This window comes from Apus apus, chromosome 23, assembly GCF_020740795.1.
Source record: "Apus apus isolate bApuApu2 chromosome 23, bApuApu2.pri.cur, whole genome shotgun sequence".
In the NCBI taxonomy this organism is placed as follows: domain Eukaryota; kingdom Metazoa; phylum Chordata; class Aves; order Apodiformes; family Apodidae; genus Apus; species Apus apus.
In genome coordinates this window covers 2865591-2887260 of record NC_067304.1, presented here as the reverse complement: position 1 = coordinate 2887260, position 21670 = coordinate 2865591, and the positions used below count along the sequence as shown (strand labels likewise).

Sequence of the window (21670 nt, the reverse complement as noted above, 5' to 3'; positions counted from 1 at the left end):
CGTGTGACACCCCAAGCTCTCCTGGCAAACAACCCGCTGGCACTCAGGGTTGCAACACAAGCAGCAGTGACAGGAGAGAGCTGGGATCAGCCCTTGGGAGCAGGAAAAAAAATAAATAAGTGAGAAATCCACCCACCCACCACCCTCAAACAATGGGTCCGTTAATTAACATTAAATCTGCGGTTGAACAGGTTGTGCCGGAGCGCGGCTTGGGAAGCTCCGTGGGACCGGCCAGGGTTGGCCTGCTGGGGGAGAAGGTGCTGCCTGCAGCACCCAGGGTGTCTCCAAAATCCTTTCCCAGGCTGGTGGGGAGGTGAGCCAGGCTGCAGGGTCATGCTGGGAATGGGGACAAGGGCATGCTGTCCAGGGAGGAACCAGAGACATTGTGGGATGCAGCGCAGCAAACCAGGACCCTGAGGTGGGAGAGGATGGGGATTCCACAGACCCAGCCCACCTGGGGCTGGGATCTGAGTGGTTTTACCCTGTTTTCTGTTCTGATTTGGCACCTTTATCCCTGACCACGTTCCTGCGCTCATCTCACCACCTCGGTCCCCAGGCCAACCACACCAGAGACAGAGCCAGCCAGACAGGTGGCTGCCAGCCAGGAGGGGACATGAGATGGTTGGTGGGGCCCAGATTAAACAGGCAAAGGGAACACGAGGTCCCCACACCAGCCAGGGATGCAGCAGATGGCGGGTGCTCATGGCTGCTGATGATTTGGGGTCCTGCCAGAGTGTCCCTCCCAACCCTGCCAGCCTCACCACGCCAGCTGTGCCAGGTCCCTCCCTGCCCGCCTGTGCCACGCACCCCCTTTATCTCTGGGTGGAGGGAGGAAGGATTGGCCAAAATCACCCTGCAGCCAGGACAGGGGCTTGGGACAGTGCCAGGGGGGAGGCTGGAGATGTGGCAGCCCAGGGCAGGGTCTAGGGACATGACAGCCTGGGGGTCTTGCTCTGACTCCCTGCTTAGCAATGAGGTTGGGGCCAGGACTCATGTTGGATGTACACCCAGCTGGGCTGCAGCTCATCCCAGGGGTCCTGGACCCCCAGCACCTCCCTCCCCAGCCTTCACCAACACCACCAAGGTCCCCACAGCTCCTGCTGCCATTACCTGCATGGGTGCTGGTGCAGGGACTGGGTGTCCCCACGGGTCCCCACGCCCCGGGTCAGGCTGCCCTCTCCATCGGTGCAGGGAGGCAAACAGCAGTGGGGGGGGGACGGGCTGGGCACAAGGCACCAGTGGCCTGAGCAAAACCCCAGTGCTGAGTGTCCCCCAGGTGAGCAGCAGAGCTTGGTGTTCCCCATGCAGGGCCAGGGAGCCCCTATTTATAGCAGCACCTTCCTCCCCCTCCAGCTCCCTGCCCATGAGAAAGCCCGTATTGTGGGGGACTTGGCAACTGAGCAGGGTTTGTGTTTCACTAACCAAGCAGAACCATAAAAATCAAACCTAGAGCCAACATGTCTTTAACACGGACAAAATAATAATAATAATAATAATAATAATAATAATAATAATAATAATAATAATAATAATAATAATAATAATAACCAAAACCCAGCAGAAAAGCAAAGCAGCTCTGAGATGGTGCAGGGCTGGCAAAGGGGTTCAAGGATTTTTGGGGAGACATCCCCTGAGCTGGCAGCTCCTCAATGGCTGCCCAGGACCTGAGGTGCTCTATAAAGGATCCCAGTTGCTTATCAGTCACCCAGTGCCCCAAAGCACATTGGTCCCCGTGTCCCAGTGGGCACAGGGACCCACAGGACCCTCCCCAGTGTCCCTGCTGGTACAGGGTGGGCTCAGGATGAGCTGGTCCCCCTGGCTTCCTTCCCACCCTCCCTGCTGGAGCAGGAGGCACAATGTCGGGAAACCCCGCTTTACTTTGGGTGCCACCATCCCAAGAAGAGCCAGGAACCTCCAGCCAGGGGACAACCTGTCCCTGTTTAGCCCTGGAAGCTAGAGGAGCACAGGCAGGGATGCTGGCAGGGGACAGCACTGTGCCTGCCCCGAACGGCTGCAAGAAAAGGGCTTGTCGGAAGCCCGGGAGGCGAGTGCCGGTGCTCTCGGTGTCCCGGCAGCAGCGGGGGGCTTACCTGGAGGGTCTGCAGGCAGCTCAGAAGCCACATGGATCCCGGCGTAGGGTGGGAAGAGCCGTCCCCGTGGCGCTCGGCAGGGCGGGCATGGCCCGGGGGGGATGTCCCGGCAGGGCAGCACCCTGCCCCGCTCAGCGCCGGCCCCGCGGCCGCAGCACCCCCGGGCTGAGCCGCATCGGGCCCCAGCGGGCAGCAGGGGACACGGGGCCGGGACAGGGCAACCCCAGCAGCTCGGCGGGGGGATGAGGGCAGAGCCCAGGGGTGCGAGGGGCAGCTCAGCCCGCCGCCCAGCAAATGCCGCCTTTGCCCATTATATCTAATTCCTTCCTTATTTACCTGAACAAACAAGCTGGGTGCTTACCTCAGCTGGAGGTGTTTGAACAGCCCAGGCCGGGGTTAACCCTTGAGGGGTGTGGGGAGGCACTGGGCTCAGACCTCAGGTGGGTCCTGGGAGAGAAGGGGGGCAAATCCAGGCACCGTTAATCCCTTCCCACCCTCACCTGAGGTGAAGGGTGAGAACAAAGGCTCCTCCTGGTCTCTGCAGCACAAAGACCTGTTGGATACATGGACAGTCCCTGGCTGGACCCTGCAGCACAACATTGTTTCCCCACAGCAGGCTGGGACGTTTTGGGGAGGGGAGCATCCCTGAACGATACCCCTGGAGCAGCCCCAGATGACACCCCTGGAGCATCCCTGATGGATACCCCTGGAGGATCCCTGATCAATACCCTTGGAGCATCCCCAGCTGACACCCCCAGAGAATCCCCAAACAATATTCCCAGAGCATCCCTGGCTGACACCCCTGGAGCATCACCTACACAAGCGCTGCAGCCACGTGGGGCCTGCAGTGGAGACTGTGAGGCTGCTCCGAGCTGCTGGGGACAACAGGAGCCCCTCTCACCACCCAAACCACCCCTCACAGCTGGGATATGACACCATCTCTCCTGCCCAAAGGTCTGCGTTGCTGCTGGCAGGTCAGGGCACCCAGGGCACAGCAGGAACGTGCAGCACTCCAGGCCTGGGTTGTCTTCACCGGCACGAGCAGGAAAAAGCTGTTTTGACCGAGACAGACCCCGGGCTGGTATTTACTGTCCTTTTTTTTTAACACGTGAAGAACGCAGGACAGTTCAGGCAGTTCTCCTGCACACGTAGCCCTGCCAAAACTCAACTCCCCCATACCCTAAAAACCCACGTTAGACAAAACCTCGGCCACAAACACCTGTGGTACAACCTGGGTCAGACCCACATCACCGTGTCCTGGTGGCCATCAGGGCTTTGCATTCCCAGCCCATGGAATTGCTGTGGCTGAGCCAGGATCCCTCAGCACCCTGCCTCAGTGCATGGTGGCACAGCTGATAAGTCCATCCATGGGAGCTATTTGCCAGGAAGAAGATAAAACCCCTAGGAAAGGGAGCCCAGCCTGCCTGGAGTTCTGGGAAAGGGCTTCATGCAGCTCCAGGAATTTCTGCCTCCCTTTTGAAACACCTCCATGTTATCTTATCAGTGGGGAAAACGCTCCCCAGGGGTGAGGGTTCCTGCTGTCTGAGGGGAGGTTTATCCCTTGTCTTGGTTAACATGGCCAGGCCTGTAGAGAGTGGTGGTGAGTGGGGAGGACGTGGGGGTGATGGGCTGGGGAAGCCACCAGCCCCTGAGCCAGGGCACAGTGCCCACTGCACAGCACCCAAAGCTGCTCCTGTGTCCAGCCCCAGCATCCCCAGGGGGGAATGAGGAGAAGGAGCATCCCAGCACAGCCCAGAGCTGAGGCTGTAGCCCTCCCCACAGGGGTATCCTATCATGGAAATACATCTTGGCTGGGGAAACTTCATGTACAAATGACATATAAACTCTCCAGCCACTCACATGGGAGCCCTGCTGGGAACTGCTGCGTCCATCCCACACCTTCCCACAGCAGCTCCCTGCTGCTGCCCCACTGCTGGCTCAGGGGGAGGTTTGCCATCAGGTTATGGTTTGCATGGGTCCTGTGAGCTGGATTTGGACCACACTGTGACATCACCCACTTGGCTCCCTCGTTTATTAGGTTTAATTACTACTTGTTACCAGAGCAAACATCAAAACAGGGCACCTGAAGGAGCCAGGAGCACAGCAGAGGAAAACACAACTGGGGACAGGGGAAGAAAGCAGGATGTCATGGGGATGTACTGGAAGTTCCCAGTGCCCTGCTCCAGAGTATCCCAAACCCAGGTCATCCCAGCCTGTCTGGGAACCTGTCACCCAACTCACACCTGGCTCCAAAAACCTCACCCTGCTCCTCTTATCAGCAGAACCGGAAATTTCAATAAGCAACAGAGATTAAAGGGAAAAACCTTTGCTGAGAACTGGGGAGAACTGGGCAGCACGACATGGAGCTGCAAAACCAGGCAAAAGACCCCAACGTGTGATTGATCTCAGCTTTGCTCCCCAAAGCAGGTTTGGTGGCGTCACCAGGTGCTGCCTTTCGCAATCCCAGCACAGCCCTGCTTGCATATGCAAACCAGGAAAAGAAGAGGTTGCAACACCCCCGGGGAACAACAAAAGAGGGGAAATAAAGTCTGGGTTTTCTGCCCCCTGTGCACACTTCTCAAGGCTTTTTTTTCCTTGTCCTCCCCGTCAACCCATCAGCTCCAATTCCGGTGCCTTTTGCCACAGCTGAAGCTTCAAGGCTTGGGAACGTGGCTGGGGGGGGATGGAGAAACGACTCATGAATCAGCCTGGAAGAATCTCTCTGCCCACCTGCCTGCAGCTAATCTCTGGCTCCATCACAAGAATAATAGATAAGCAGCCATGTAATATATAATAAAACTATTGAAGGCCCTTGATGTCACTGCAAAAACCACAGAGGCCATCGAGCCTGCCTTGTCCCCGAGCTGAGGGGTGTTTCCTGGTCCCTTCCTCTGCCTCAGCTCCTGCTGAGTGTTTGGGGACAGGGGTGTCCCCTGTGTAAAGCAAACCCACGAGCTTGGGTCTCCCTTTGAAAGGCCTCATCCTACATCCTGTGCCTCTGAGCTGTGCTGTGCTCAGAGAGGAGGTGAATCCCCTCTGCCAGGCTGCAGGATGGGCTCTCTCTGGCTTTTCTGCAACCCGAGGAGGTTCAAAATGGTTCAGAATGCCTTGAACACAGCACCCAACTCAGTCCTGCTCCACAGGTGTGAACCCACAGGACCCACATCTGCAGCACTCAGCACCACAGCCCACACCAGCCCCAAATCCAGTGGGCACCTCTGTCCCAACCCACATGCCACAGCCCCAGGAGGGATGTTTCCAAGCTGCCACCACACCAAGCATCCCATCACCCAGGACCTGGACCCTGCAGGGGCTCCAGGGGATGCTCCCAAGGCTGGGCTGAGCCAAGGCAGAAACCAGGACAGCAGCAGGACACAGGGAATACTGGCTGGTGACAGCTCCTGGGGCTGAAGCCACCGCTGCAGGAGGAAGATCCCAGCGGGAAGCAGCGGCTGCTGCTCGTTCCCCTCCTGCCACCTGTAATCTTAATTGCTCTTCACTGCCTGTTTGCTCACAACAATTCGTTTCCTCCTGGCCTGCACCGAGAGGCTTTATCACCCTGGCTCGTGTGTTATTCCAAGGGAAGGCACTTCTGGAAGGTCAGAGCCTGGAGTGCTCCCTGTGATCCTAGAAAGAGTCTCGATGGCAGGAGCAGGGAGCAGAGGGCCCAGGAGCCAGCAGGTCTCAGACACGTTTCAACCACCACCTGTGAGCTCCTCTTTCTTCAAAAAGGGCAGGGGGCTTGGCAGAAGGTGGGAATACTGGCCCCATTTTCCAACCCAGCTCCCATCTGCTCTGCAGTCCCGACCCAGTGCCAACCCCCAGAAGGCCCCGTCGTTTCTGCACAGGTCACCAGGCAACCCGTGGGTCCTGCTCTTTGGGAAGGTGCTCCAGGCAGGCTGGTTTTTGCAGAGGAGCTTTGGAGATGCTCTGGTGAGAGGCATCAGTGCAGAGCAGCATCCTTCGGCCACAGCTCCTGCAGCTGGCATGTCTGCAGTGTCCCTGTGCCACCAAACCACAGCAAACAGCATGAATCCCCTGGGATCCCCAGAAAACCCCCCTTCAGGGGGATGCAAACAGCCAACCCAGCAAGGAACAGGACCCAGGTACCAGCTTGGACACCCACTGGGACTGGGTGCTGCAAGGTGGGGTGGAACCCACCCTCCCGAGCTGGGGATTGGCCAAGGTTTCCAGTCCCCTCAGAGGGGAAGGGGCTTTCCAGCAGGGCTGTGACCCCAGAGTTACCCACAGGGCTGGGGCAGCGCAGGGGAAACAGCCCAAGGACCTGCAGGGAGACACCAACACTCCCTTCATTTGTGCAGCAACCCTACGCAGACCTGCCGGGGACCATCTCCAGAGCTCCCAAACCGCTCAGAATCCCTCCAGCCACCTCATCTCTCCAACCACCGAGGTTCCTCCAGGGCAGAAACCAACCAAAAAGCCCCTCGGCTCCCTCCTCCCCCTACTCGGCTACACCCATTTCCTGAGCAGCCCCGTGTGTGGGGCCGCTCCTCTTTACGACCTCCCCGGGCCCCCTGCCAAGCTTCCCCATCTCCCAGATGCTGCCATAAACCCTATTTATGGGGGACATGTGTGTGCTGGAGGCAAACAGCCGCCGCTCCTGCTGCTGGCACCCGCCTGCTGGGCCCACCCTGATAAAAGAGCTCCCGTCCACGGTCCCTTCTGCGTGAGGCAGGTCCCGATGTCCCTGAGCCGTGGGAGGGGATCCTGAGGGAAAAAGAAAAGCAGCAGTAGGAGAGTTTAATGGCGCCGTGAACCAAGCACCTGTGTTTCAGGGAAGCTCCTGAGGGTGGAAATAGGGGGTGTTGGAGATGCCAGCTCCACCCAGGGGTGCAGGGATTGGGGCTGCGCTGGTGGCACAGGAGGTCCCAGAGCTGTCCCTGGGCTGAGCATGGAAGGGTGGGTGCTCAGCTGGTCCTGTGCAAAGGCAGCTGGAGGTGCTGAGGTCTGGCTCTGGGCTGCTGCAGCCCTGCTCCTGCACTCCAGCTGTGCCCGGGAGGGAGCTTGGGAAAGGGATGAAGATACCAGGGTGATGCCAGCACCACCCTGCCCTCCCACCACGAATCCAGCCCCAGGGCCCCATCCAAACACACCGTCCTGCCTGTCCCCCTGCCTGCAGCACCCCCTGCCCTGCTCCCCCCTCCCCGGGCAGCCCGGGAGGGCCAGTGTTGCTGGTGCAAGCTCTGGTTGAGGCGGGCAGGGAGCTGGAGGGTGCCCAGCCGGGCTGGCAGCGGCGGAGCCACCAGCCGTGTTTGCTGTTCCCTGCTCAAAGCCCTGAGCTTTCCTTCCTCCGGTCGCCTTAAACTCCTGCTTTTGTCTCTCGGGATTAAAAGCCTGGAAATGGCTGCAGATCGACCTGCGGGTGCCAGGAAGAGAGGGTTCAGGGTGTGCCCAGCTTGGCTGCAGGGTGAATCCTGGCAGAGGGGGGAGCAGAGGTGACAGCCCCGCCGCACCAGCGACCTGGGCTGCAAAGAGGTGGCTGGGGTGGGGGGGGGAGAACCCACACGCAGGGACAGAGCCTGACCACGGATCTCCCTGCACCAGCCCCACAGGTGGGCAGAGAAACCCCCTGAAAATAACCCGCACAAGCATCTCCACCCCCCCACCCCCCAAATTTTCCCTCCCCATGGCCCCTCCAGCCCAGCAGCAGGGCCGGTGGGAGGTGGCAGGGCCAGCAACCCCCCCGGTGCCCGGGGCCATGGGGTGGCAGCGGTTCCCAGGCACACAGGGGCAGCCAGGTGAGACGGGCAGGGCCCGCTGCCAGCAGACGGGAATGTTGTCTTTTCACACAGCCCCAGCGCGGGGCCCCGGAGCTGCAGCGAAAACCCTCGGAAGGACGTTGGTTGTTTTCCCACAGCGGTTGCCATTTAAGAAATGCAAATTCATTCTTCTGCCGCCGATTTCTCTCTCTCTCTCTTCGCATGCAAAACGATCCTCGGGCACAACGGCCCCCGGGGAGCGTGGGAGCTGCTGGGCAGGGAGACAAAACCACCTCCCGGGTGGGAGCAGGTGGCACGAGAAGCTCCAATGGTCCCAAAAACCAAGGAGGGACAGGGCAGCACACAATGCCCTGGAGAGCAGGGGAGGCTCTTGGCTGGTGTTTCCACTTCAGTCCTGTGCTACCCATCCCAGGAGAGCCTGCAGAAGGTTTTGCACCAAGGGGGATAATCGCTAAAAATAACCCTGCAAACTCCTGGCAGCCCCATCCCAGCTCGGAGTAGGTGTTGGTGGGATGGAGAAGGGAAGGCAGGGACACGAGACACCCACCTCCAGTCCCTTTGGGCTTCAGAAAGTCCCAAGCCTGCTGAGCCAGGTTTGTTCCCATGGGAGGAGAGCAGGGAGGGCTCATCTGTGTCCCCTCAGCAGCCCCACTGGACATGGAGGCTGCTCCATGTCCCACAGCATCACACGGAGCCACAGCTCTGGGGTGAAGGCACCAGGCTCCTGGTCCCCCAGCATCTCTCCCACCGTGGTGGGGACAGGGAAAAACCTGCAGGGCTGGAGAGAGGCTGGGGCTGGAGACAAGATGGAGCTGCTGCAGAGCCAGTGACTCAGCTGTGAGTCACTCAGCTCCCAGGGAAACGTGTCATTCCCAGGGAACATCACCTGGGTCAGGCACCCCAGGCCTGCAGGCTCCCTAGGGAGCCAGGTAAAAAGGGGTGCAGGAAGGAGGCAGGACCCCAAGTGAGGGGGACAGGGAGTGGCAGCAGCCTCTCTTGCCTTCTGCCCCTCCCCAGGTGCTGGGCTGGCCTTGAAGCTTGGAGGAATTTGCTTTTTCCCAGCAAACACAAGCTCCTGCTGGGAGTTCACAAGCATCCTCAATCCCAACGTGACAAGGAGCCCCAGTTCCCAGAGCCCAGCCAAGAATGAAGCTGTGGTGGGTACTAGGAGATGGGCAGGGGAGAGGCAGAGCTCTGGGCAGAGCTGGGCCACCAGCACCCACCAAAGCCCTGTTGGAGAAGAGCAACATTCCTCAGTGGCATCCCTGGTTTCACAGGAAGGGATAATTAAAGCAGAAAGCTCCACAAGAGAGCAGGAGCCAGGCCCCAGGCCCCAGCCCCGGGGTGGGATGTGACCCGAAATGGCTCCACTGTCCCCTGGCAGGGCTGTCCCACCCCAGTCCTGGCTCTCTCCATCCCAGCACTGGCTCAGGGCTCCAGCAGAGGGAGGACATCGTTTCTCTCCTTGGTGGTGGATTTTTGAGGGCAGCAAAACTGTTTGTTCTGTCAATACCTGCCTAATCCCCAACCAAAAGCTGATGAAAAAAGCCATGGGAGGAGGGGGGAAGGATGGGAATAAGCTGCCCTTTGAAACAAAGCCCTGATGGTGACAGCTCCAAAGGGCTGGGGCAGCTGGGGAGCCAAGAAGAATGGGCTCTCCCACCAGCACCCTGGTCCCTGCAGCAGGGCTGGGAAGGGCTCTCCAGGCTCTCCAGCTCCTGCCACAAATCCAAGCACCTTCCTAAACCTGAGCAGGACCCCAAGCACCACGTAGGAGGCACAAGAAACACATCCTTGCTCTGAAGGCACTGCCTGGTGGCAGCAGCAAACCAAGGCTCCTCTCTGTGTTTAAAGCCAACCAAAGGCAGTAGGTTTGATGTGTCCCCACAGCAAAACCTGCCCCATTCATACCTGGGGACATCCCTGCCCCACGTCCCCACTGACCTGACACTTGGCTGCAAACACCCTGAGCCCGACAGGAAGGAGCTCACCTGAGGAGGGGTGTTTTCAGATGACCCATAAAACCCTTTTCCTGGTGGGATGGAAGGAAAGCTGGTCATGGGGAGGCTCATTTCCAGGTTGGCTGAGCAGCCAGAGTTTCCCCTCCCTGCCCACCCCAGGGCAGCTCCTCCAGCCCAGCCCCTGCAGGGACTCCCAGCACTCAATGGCATCAACCCCTGCACCCTTCACCCCCCTCCCAAAAAAAAAAAAGAAAAAAAAAAGTACATTTAGCAGTTTCCATTTGTTTGCTCTTTAAATAATTGTTTCCTTATCACTATTTATTTAGATCCCTTTTAAAATTCTGACAAACCTGCTTCTCAGGCACCGTCACCTCCTTCCTCCCTGCGGGCAGGGCAGAGAAGCCAGGCTGGGCCCAGGAGGGGGGGTCCCTGCTCAGGGGGTTCATCCAGAGCATTGAGCCCGTCCTCACCCCCTTCCTTCCAGAGATGGACGAACTGGGATGCTCCACAGCCACGGTTTGGGGAGCAGAGGCTCCTCTCCTCATGCCACAGATGCTGTCAAGTCCTGCTGAGATCAGGAGAGCATTGGGGGGACCCCAGGAAGGAGGTCAAGAAGGAAGAGGACAGGATACATCCCATCACAGAGAAGCCTCAAAAGGTCTCACTACACAAGGTCTTTCCAGGGGATCAGAGGGAGGGAGGACAAGCCCAAGTCCCCTTTTGCCCCCAGCTCTGCTTGCTGCCTGGAAGCAGGTGAAGCAGGTAGCCCAGGTAGCCCAAAGGCAGTGGCAGCAGCCACGACTGCCCAACACTCCTCTCTGCAAAGTCCAGCCAATCACCCCTCTCTGCTGCTGACAGCACCCAGCAGAGCAGCACCCAGAGCTGCTGGAGGGGAAGGCAGGATGGGTTCAAGCACTCCAGGAGCCAGGGACATCCCTGCAGCCTCCCTGGGACTGAGACCCTCTCTGCTGTCAAACTCAGGAGTGTTGGTCCCCAAACATCTCTCCCTGTCACCTACAAGGGATGTTCAACATCCCACCAAGCCCAGCTGGGGCACAAGGGGCTCATCCCCAGGGTCACCTCCTGGGGTCTGGGTTTGCTGCACCAGGGTGATGTCACAGCCCAGCCTGCAGCTGTCAGAAGGAACTGAGGAAACCCAGCCATGGCAAAGGACGAGGGAAAACGGGGCAGATTAGATAAGAAGGAATGTGAGGTTCTCCCTGTATTTTCCTCCAGGATGACAAACCTTGTGGGCTCTCTCAGGCACAGACCAGGCTGCTCCTCACCAGCAGCACAGGGAGCTCAGCCCCAGGAGAGGCTGAAATCCTCCTTCTGCAGGAGGGCTTTGCTAAACAAGAGTCTGTGCAACCCAGAGAGAGGCAGGGCAGCATCCTGGCCAGCAGAATTACTGTCCCCACCACACTGTGACAGGCACAGGGTCCCAAAGGGAAAACTCTCACCCCTTCCTGGATGGTCACATCCAAGCAACATTTGGCTCCAAGTTGTCACCCAGACCCCCTTTGTTCCCCATGTCACCCTCCAAACTTGGACACAATAAGGACCCAGTGGTGTTCAGACACCTTCCTCATCCCCACAGACAGGACATCTCAGCCCCACAGAGGTCCTGCCCCTGCTGTCCCTGCCCAGCTCAGCAGCATCACCCCAGCCCCACCGTGGTGCTGACAGGCCAGGGGACACAGTGCCCCCCACTGCCTCGTGGGGCCAGCAGGGACCACACATCCCATGCAACCAGACGTGTGCAACCCCTCCCCAGCCCTGAGGTCTGTGCAGGGTGCTCCAGGGGTGCAGGACACTGCACCTGGCCAGCCCCCGTCCCCAGCAGGTCCCCCAGCTTGGAAAAGCCACATCCAGCAGCTCTGGAAGGTTTTGCAGATGAGGAACAATCTCAGCTCCCTCTGCTGGCACCTGCTTCAGGCCAAGGCCCTTCCCCAGCAAACCCTGGTTATAACTAACATTTCCAAGTGCATTCCTGCAGGACATGGAGCCACCAAGCCAGCCCAGAGCCAGGAAGGTGCTCCCCAGCTCCTGCCCCACACTGTGACCAAGCACAAGCAGCCTGTTGAGCACAAGGACACCCGGCCCATCCATCCAGCCTCCTCAGGGTGTTTATTCCTGCCTTACAGGTGAGGAACCTGCCTGGCAAGGGTGAGCTGGGGCAGCAGCTGAGCTGGGGCCAGTGGGATGAGCTGCAGCCCCACAGAGCAAAGACAAGACACCCACAAGCTCTTCCTGGTGTTCAGTGAGTCCTGTGGGACAGTGGATGGTCTCAGAACAGGACAGGGACTCAGCATTTCCTCTTTCAGCCTCTCTCACCTATGAAACACAGCAAGAGCTGTGGGTCCTCAGCAGCCCAACCTCCTGGCCAGGCATCTTTCACCAGCTGCAGGGTGGAGAGTCCCCAGAGCTGTCACCAGCCCAGGGCACCGCACGTCACAGCCCTTCAGCAGGGCAGAGGGGAAAGTGCATGAGCTCCATGCTCAGCCCTGACCCACCCTGCTCAACCCAGGGCAGCCCAGCTCCAGGGCAGCAGCTGGGAAGCAGGAGCCTTGTTTTTAAGTCAATAAAGGGAGACTGCTATGGAGACAAGGCAGCCACCAGCAGCACTGCAAGACATCCTATATGGCCTTCCCCACCCACACACCTGCTCTCCTCCTCTCTGTCTCCTCTTGAATGTCCCAATTCAGGGTTTGCTTGGAGTTTATGGACACTACCAGTGTTTTCAGCAGCTGCCTGCAAGGTATCAGTGGCTCTGGAGGGTTTGACTGTGCCCCAGGAGGTGCAGGGGCATCGCTCAGCAGCTCTCCCAGGGCAGTCTGAATGTCTCCACATGGAGCACAGGGCTGAGTCCTGCCAGCAAGTGGGAAAGCTCTTGAGAAGGTTTTTATCCTTGTTGGTAGAGATCCTTAATGAGTTCCCACAAACGGCCCATCTAGCACAGCCCCAGAGGTGAAGAGCTGGCACTTGACTGCTAGAAAAAAACACCTCTTGGAGAAGAATAGTTACATCCCACCTCCAGCCTCAGGCTTGTTCAAACACCCTCAGCTTGCACAGTAGCACACCTCAGCTGGGAGAAGAGCCCATGGGAGCCCCTGGGGAGCTGGTTATACAAGTGGTTTTATGCAGGAGGTGTTCAAACACACAGCCCTGACCTGCTGCTGCCTCTGGGAAGCTCCGACGGGCTGTTCTTCCTGTCTGGAGGATCCTGAGTTCACATCAACCCCTTCACCCAGGTCCCAGCATCACCCTTTTCCTGACACTGTCACAGAAGATGGAGTCGTGATTTCTGCAGTGTCACCAACTCACCCCCCAGCCAAGCTGCCTCCCAGGGAGCTGAGCCTCTTGCTCCATCCATAAACAGGTGAAACATGCAATTCCCCCCTGACCTCAGCCCTTTTGGTTGTTGCAAAGGCATCTCTGCTGCAGGGAAGAGAATAAAAAAACCTCAGGAGATGCTCCACGTGAGCCAGGCCTGTTCCCTCTGCTCTGCAGAGCTGAGCCCACAGCATTCCATGGGGCAAACAAGGCTGGTCCTTCCCCCTGGATGCCATCTGCTCCCTGCTTGGCCTCTGCCACCACTTTTACTACTTAGCTGCTTTATGAATGGGGTAGGAAACGTTTGAGATTAGATCACTTCAAATAATTTCTGTTTAACCAGCTATTTTCCAGCTAAGGCACAGGCAGAGCAGGCCAAGGGCAGGGATCACAGCTGCCAGAAAACTCCCAGGAAAAGGCTGTGCTGAAAAGCTGTTCCTGGCCCTGTGTACAAACAGGCAGATCCCACAGTGCTTCCCCAGGGACCTGCTCACCCTGTTCCCTTCACCAGCCTGGGCTGAGCTCCCCTCAACCTGCCAGTATCCCACTGTGCATCCCCAAAGGATCTGCAGAGGAGGAAGAGCAGGGGCAGGAAGAGCAGGGGCAGGAAGAGCAGGGGCAGGAAGAGCAGGGGCAGGAAGAGCAGGGGCAGGAAGAGCAGGGGCAGGAAGAGCAGGGGCAGGAAGAGCAGGGGCAGGAAGAGCAGGGGCAGGAAGGGGGGGGAGCACAAATCCCTCCCTTGGCATCTTGCTGTGCACCCCAAGCTGCGTGTCCCTGTTTGGTGGATGCAGCAGGAAGGAGGGGAGAAAAGAATCAAAAACCTGATGAAAAGCTGCCTTTTTCTCCCCTGCTGCAGGTTCCCTTAAAAAAAACCCCAAAAAATAAAAGCAGAAAAAGCAATCCCAAGTTTGCCTTGGTCTCCTGCCTTGCCACCCTGCACCACACCCAGCCTCCATGTGCAGGGATCATGGTGGTGAGGTGACCTCCAGTCCAGCAGGTTATTTACCTGCTCAGGAGATAGTATTAGGAGGTGTGATGGGATTGTCCTGTCCTGGCAACCTTGGACAGGTTGCAACCCTAAAAACAAACAGATTCTTTCAAGCAAATAAGCAGCAAATGAAAAGTTGAGCAGAGAGCAGGGGAGGCAATTCTAACCTACCCAAACAGAAAGGCCTTCAAAAACACCTGCAAGCACCAGGAGCTCAAGGGGTGCATTCTTTTCAAGGCACAAAATAAATACCTGTAGGCACAGGGAGCAGGATGTCTTGTTGCCAGTGAGGCTTTCAGTCAAGCTCAAAAAGGACAGAAAAGCTCCAGGCATTTATTCAAATGTTAAAAAGCAAACCCAGTGCACACACATGGAGGTTCCTTGGGAGGATTAGCAACCAAGTCCCATGTGAGCAGAAGAGCTTCAGCTGAGCTGCTCCACCAGGTCGTTTATATAGGCAAATGTTCAGGCTGGGTGCCCTGAGTGTCAAGGCCTCCCTGGGAAATAACAACAGCCCAAGATGACCACACAAGTGCCCAGCACAGCAGACCTTCCCCTGCCCCATCCTGCTACACCAGAGCTCCATGTATTGCCTTAGTGATACTAAGGGGAAAAAAAATAAGCAAACATCCTTCATTGCAAATGCCTCCCCAGGAGACTCGTGCACCAGCAGGTCTGGCCTCTTGCTGTTCAGAGGCTGAAGCAGCACCAAGGCTCTGGGTGAAGTGCTGGGATGTAAATAGCACATGCAAGGAGCATTCAGGGACCCAGCTGCAGCATCACTTTCTGCTGGTGACCCTGTGGTGACCACCAAACCTGGACTTCCACTCCTCTTGGTGCTGCCTCCCTCTCCTGCTCCAGTCCCTGGTGCAGCTGGAAGGAGCCAGCAGCTGCTGCTGAGCTGGTGCTAAACTGGTGCTCACCTCCATCCTTCCCCAATGCTGAGCTAGTGCTCCTCTTCATCCCTTCCATCCCTCCCCAGTACTGAACTGGTGCTCCTCTCCATCCCCTCCATCCCTCCCCAGTGCTGAACTGGTGCTCCTCTCCATCCCTCCCCAGTGCTGAACTGGTGCTCCTCTCCATCCCTCCCCAGTGCTGAACTGGTGCTCCTCTCCATCCCTCCCCAGTGCTGAACTGGTGCTCCTCTCCATCCCTCCCCAGTGCTGAACTGGTGCTCCTCTCCATCCCCTCCATCCCTCCCCAGTGCTGAACTGGTGCTCCTCTCCATCCCTCCCCAGTGCTGAACTGGTGCTCCTCTCCATCCCCTCCATCCCTCCCCAGTGCTGAACTGGTGCTCCTCTCCCTCCCTCCCCAGTGCTGAACTGGTGCTCCTCTTCCTCCCTCCCCAGTGCTGAACTGGTGCTCCTCTCCATCCCTCCCCAGTGCTGAACTGGTGCTCCTCTCCATCCCCTCCATCCCTCCCCAGTGCTGAACTGGTGCTCCTCTCCCTCCCTCCCCAGTGCTGAACTGGTGCTCCTCTCCCTCCCTCCCCAGTGCTGAACTGGTGCTCCTCTCCCTCCCTCCCCAGTGCTGAACTGGTGCTCCTCTCCATCCCCTCCATCCCTCCCCAGTGCTGAGGGCTGGTGCAGGAGAACACAGCATTACTGTGGTGACATGACCTGACCTTGTAACGAGGGACGTCCTGGGGGAATCCTCTTCCAGAAAGGGATGCTGAGGGAAGAGCCCCAGTTATTCTTCATCCCTGCCCTCCCCATCACTGTCCACACAAAAAAATAACCCACTCAGGCCTCTCAGCCATCCTTGTACCCACCCAGACTGGAAAGGTGTTTTGATGAACTTAATGAGCTTTGAATTAATTTGGGGTTGGGTTTTTTTTTTGGTGGTGTGGTGTGGTGTGATTTTTTTTTTTGGTTGTTGTTTTGGTTTTGTCTTTTGTTTTTAAGGGTGAAGACCTGGGTGTAGAGATCCAGTGCCTTAGAGAACACCCTGGAGAGAGCAACAAGCTGGGGACATTTAACTACCAGATGACAGAATTTTTTACAGCTTCAATAAAACTCAGCTACAGAATTCTTTTTTTCTGTGTTAATTTAATCATACAAATATTCATTTATACATTAAGGAAAAAAGCTTCCTTTATTTTACCCCCAATGTGCTATCATAGGACTTCTCCCAGACTCCATGAGGCAACACACCATCCTGTTCTACACATGCACTCCCCCCGGGGAACAGACAGGCTGCAGAACCACCCACACACTCACACAGGAAAAAAAATTAAACACACAACAGAAACCCAGAGGTGGGACAGCGTGCATTTCCTAACCCTGCAGCCTCTGGCTGCTCTCCTGCCCACCTGCCCTCTGCTTTGTTTGCCCCTTTCCAAACCCTGGAGGGGCAGAATCCAACGCTCCTGAGATGTGGGCAGCAGGTTCCAGCTCCCTCCATCCCCTCACGTGCCAGTTTGGGGCTGGTCCAAGAGATATTGTGCTCCAGTTTGCCCAAGCTGAGAGGGTGCCTGGGCTGACTGGATTAGTGATATGGTTCTACCTCCTAAGTGGCTCTCACTTGCCACAAGGATCCATTTTGGAGCCCATCAGAGATGTTCAGCAATCTCTTTCTTTTGGGAAGGTTTGGGGGTAAAGATGATCTCCCCTCCCTCCTTCTCAGGACTTCAAGACAGACAGTTGTTCATCAGAACCTGGAGCCAGTTGCAACCTCTGTCACTGCACCCTCCTGTCCCAGCAGATACCAGCCCCACCACTTCCCCAGTCAGGAGCACCAGCCCCACTGGGATAACAGACTCTTCACTGGTTCACCTGTAAGGAGCTCCTCCCATTCCTAACAGGCTTGAGTTCTGGGTGCACAACTCACCTGGATGGGGTCACCTGAGTCACCGCCCACACTTCAGGCTCACCAAAATATTTGGCATTCAGCACCTCTGAAAAAATCAGGTCATTTCCTGGATCTGGTGTTAAGACTGCAAGTTGAACTGCACCAACCCTACAGAAACCAACACAACCACAGTGCCCTGAAGTCCCCTGGAAGCAGCTTTGCTGAAGACACCTCAAACCCTCCTACTTAAAAGCTGGAAACTTGGCAGCAGGAGCCATTTGAGGGCTGGTTGTACCACTGAACTCTAAGGAACCCAAGGAGATAAAACCACCTTTGGCCTCAGCAAAACAGTTTTTACACAAGGAAAAACCCAGAGGTAGAGCAACCACTAATTCAAATATCCCTCCACCATCTCAGCCAGGGTTACAGCCCTGACCCTCCAAGCACCCTGAGCTCTGCAGCATTATTTGTAGACAGATCATTTCTGCAGACAAGAGTGCCCACAGGCACCTGGGGAAGAGCAGTGAGGTGAGCAGCAAGAGGTTGCAGATTTCAGCAGCAACTTGGGTCTGACCCTGCCTTTCTTCACACCCTGGAGTAAGTGACCCTTGTGACAAGGACACCACGGACTGAACACACTCGAGAGAGAATCCAGGTCTGAGCAGAACAAGAATGCCTTCTGAGTGGGAAAGCACACGACTACTTGGGGTGCATGCAAGTTGTTTTTTGTTTTGTTTTGTTTTCTGCAAGAAAAGGAAAATTCAGTCTCAGGAGAAGCACAGGAACACAAATGTGGCAGCCATTAGACACGGGAGGAGCACAGGGCTGGGAGCAGAGGAAAGCCAACATGGGGGTAACTTGAATTCAAGGGTCTCCTAGATGCCTCAGCTGAAAAAGGCAAAGGTTGCAGCACCAGCTGTAAGAGACAAACTCAGATCTTCCATTTTTTTCCTCCCTTCCACTACACAGTTGATAAAAGGAGCTCATAAAGATAAGAAATCACCTTGTTACTTGGACAAACAGCAGACTGCAATGTTTAGATGCCTTCAGAAGGGAAGCAGCTGCAGTGCAAGAGGTGTGATGGGCAGGGAGGTGCTTGTGCCTTCAGAGCTGGTCACACAAGCCACCTGCTTGGAGAGGAGGGAGCAAAGAGAGCCCACTTGCCCACATTTGCCCTGCAGTGATGTAAACCACCCCCTAGGCTGGATGCTAAGAGGAGGTAACTAACCCAGGGCAAAATGATGTTATAGGACAGGAACCAAATCCTGGAGCTGCACTGGGCAGGGCAGCACCACCTTCCAGGGGTTCACTCTGGATCTAAGCCCTCACCCAGCTCAAGGGAGGTGCCCAGACAGACCCAGGTGCTCCCCAAGCTGCAAGTGGCCAGCAGTTCAGCCCCTGCAAGTGCCTCTTTTATGCAGACAATTTCTTAGGCTGTACTTGTTTCTCTCAGCAAGCAGATTTTTGAAGGGAGACTTCAGATAACAATGACCTTTAAAAACTGAACCTCTGAAATGCAAACTAAATCTCTTCCTCTGTTGGATACAAGGAACTCCCAGTCCTCCACAAGATCTACCTGTGTGCACTAAGCTAAGAGAGTCCTTGGTGGCTGCAAGGAAAATGAATCCCCCATTGAAAACCAGCCATGAAAATACAACTAGCCAAGAGTAATCAGTGTAAAGCCACGTGCCATGCAACAAGCCTGTGCTCTGCTCACACAAGGAGGACAAGAGTCTTCACTGGAAAGATCTGGAAGAAGGTAGTGGGAGATCTGCATGTGACTGTAGCTTTGGCAGATGGCTGTTGAGCCTTGTTCACATTTCTGAACCAGTGTCCCATCACCTCACTCCCCTCCAGCAGCATCTGTGGTGACACAGCACTTCAGAAACCCACCACAGCACTCGGGGCCATTCTCCTTCCCCTCACACTGGGCTTCCCAGTCCCTAACTAGAGGAAAAACACACTGGAGGAACAGCAAAGCAACATGAATCTGTACAGCAGTGATTCCTCCCCTCAAGACCAAGCCCTGGAGAGCCTGTTTAGAAGGAAAGAGCCTCAAGAAACCTACAAGCCAGGGCAATGAAGGCCAATGAGTACAAGGCGACAGCGGAATCCAGCTGACAATGCTAACTCTTGCTCTGCATTCAAAAACGCAAACAACCAGCCCCAAAGCTAACACCTCATCACAGGAGAAATGAATGCAAACTTATACTCTGGAAGAGATGGGAGATTCAAAATTCCAAGGACGTGACTTCCATAAAGCTTTGCAACTACTACCAAGTGAATTACAGCTACAGAAAGAGAGGTTCCTCTTGGCACACGACTGATACGCTTGCTTGGCTGCTCTAGGCACAGCTACTGTACATCAAGAGTTAACAAAAAGGTACTTTAAAATGCTAACCACACAGACAGCTCTGGAACTTTAATTAATCTGTTTCTTACTCATATGGGTGTCTATTTGTCTGTATTTCATGTACAAGGGGAAGGGAAATGAGCCTTCCATGTTATCCTACAAGTCCCAGAGTCTCTCTCTCTCCTAACTTTTGAGACCTGGTCTTCAATGACCTGCAGGACAACTAACAGCAACACCCAAACCAAAAGGGAAAAATAAAAGAAAGAAAAGATTAAAAAGCTGTTAACTAAAACCAGCAGATATTAAAAATGCAGAGCTGGGTACAGGCCCAACCTGTCCTTAAAAAAATGGCTGACAAAAAGAAGTCACTGCACAAACCCCAGAAGATGCTAAGCAAAATCCCATTCCTAGCAAGCAAAACTTGACAGTTCCATAAAAATGCACGCTGTCCCTTCTTTAAAAAAAAATATAGGAACAAGAAACAAACAGAAATTAAACATTTGCTCAAACTACAACCGCTCTGTAGGCAAAATATTTTTTTTTTAAAGATGGCTTTTTCATTTTTAAACTTCTCTTCAAGCTACCTAATTATCTGTGAGAATGATCTCTAAAAAAAAAAACCCCAAAAGAACAACAAACCCATGGTGTTGGTATATTTTCTTTCTCATAGCATTTAACAACACTCCTGAAATCCAGCATTCACACATGCATACTTAGATTTTTGTATTTCTCCTCTGGAAACAGCTAGTCTTAAGTTACTGGGCTTTTGTTTTTTCTTCTTTATCCACAACACGGAGGCAGGGAAGGGGGGATCCACGTTGTGTCTGCCACACGAATCCCCCTCCCTTCCCCCAAAGTCAGTTCTTTGTTAAATTCTCCTCTTGTCGATACCCGTTTTTGTTTTGTGTGTTTTAAGACTGTCCGAAGGGATAAGGACCGTGGAAACCCTGCAAGAAAGTTGGAGACATAATCAATTTCAAGGCAAGAAATAAAACGGATCAGTGCAAACCAACTACTGACCAGCCCAGGACTTCTAAACCAAACACAGCCCTTCACCCACCAATGGGACCTTTGCTGTCCAGCCTTAAGAAACACTCCTAAAATGCAGGCTTCAGTGCTTGTAGCTGCTGTCCCCATATGTCAGATGTCACTTACCTCTTTCAGGTGTTATGATTTAGGCCAGGTAATAGCCAAGTGTTACCAGGCTACAAAATCACTTGTATTTTTCACACAAGAGCAAAAACCCCCTGTAGATCTACAGTATCTGTCAGGCCAAGTAACTGTAGCTTTACAGTCTATTCTAGAGGCTGCAGCAAACACTGAAGTAAGAGGCTGTCACTGGTAGAAGAGTCTTATTTTTTAAAATAATCAAGACTTGGAAATCCACATCCCCACAACTTCCACTCTTGCTCTCTCAAGATAACAATACACATTCTCCTCAAGTGAAAATCGACCACAACATTTAACCAAATGAACAAAATTGTTACTTCAGAGCCCATTCTCCCTCCTTTACATCCTGAAGTGAGTCACCTAAGTGACAGATCTAGTAACAGGTCTCAAATTAACAGGAACTCCTTTCTGTCATTTCTATTGTTCAAATCAGCTACCCAGGGTTTAATCAGGAAGCAAAAGCAAGTGCCAGGCAGGGAAGAGACCTTCCAAGTCAGAGGGGTATGAAGTTTGCCATAATGATGAGAGTACAAACCACACACCAAGTCCTCCCGTAAGATCCAGACACCTACTCAGGTCAGAAGTGAGATGAAGGAGAAAAGCTCATTCTATTTCTTTGTTCAAGTTCAAAGCCCATTATGCAAATGCTTTTTTAAACAGTCCAGCTTCTTTCCAGCAGGCTGGTAAGACACCCAAGAGCTCAAACACAAATCACTCTCAGTCTTTAAGGGAAGCTCTGACTTCAGCTTTCCCCATTTTGCCTTTAACAGGGTAAATCTCAAAGGAAACAATTTCCTGCATGTTCTCCTACAACTCTTAACCTCTATGCAACAGAGCCATGAAGCAATGAGTCTTTAACGTGACTTGTATAAAGAAAGGATCAGACTTGATAGTTTAGGCCCAGTTGCCAAAGCCCCAGTTCCAGAGCTCTGTCGAGTTTCTATGTTCTAAGAGAAGTGCTCCAAGAAGCCAAAATCCCCCCACAGCTGGCAGGATAAAGGCAGTTCTTTAGGATGTATCAGATGGCAAAACACAAGCCAATGGTAAAATGAAGCATCTGTCAGCAGCTGTCAAAATTCAACCAAGAGAGGAGGATTAGCAGACAATGAAACAGGACATCTCATGAACTGTGTGGGAAGGATGGAAGGCTGGAAACTTGGAAAAAGGTGTTTGCAGACAGGAACGCAGGCAAGGGATGGAAAAACAAACACTTCTACCCTAGGAATATGCTGCACTCCCAGTTT

The 21670-nt window shown here is 54.8% G+C and overlaps 1 protein-coding gene across 2 annotated transcripts in view; it reads right to left on the bottom strand.

Annotated features, from left to right (window-relative positions):
* The window catches only part of ILRUN (inflammation and lipid regulator with UBA-like and NBR1-like domains), a 55334-nt gene that overhangs the window by 6017 nt on the left and 27647 nt on the right, over nt 1-21670 (bottom strand). Inside the window, exon 5 of one of the 2 annotated variants that reach the window (XM_051639283.1) lies at nt 20155-20203. In XM_051639283.1, coding sequence (XP_051495243.1) covers nt 20168-20203 — 36 coding nt within the window. In that variant the 3' untranslated portion in view covers nt 20155-20167. Of the gene's footprint in view, nt 1-16141; nt 20204-21670 lie in introns of those variants that run through there. The other variant, XM_051639282.1, reaches the window with a different exon arrangement.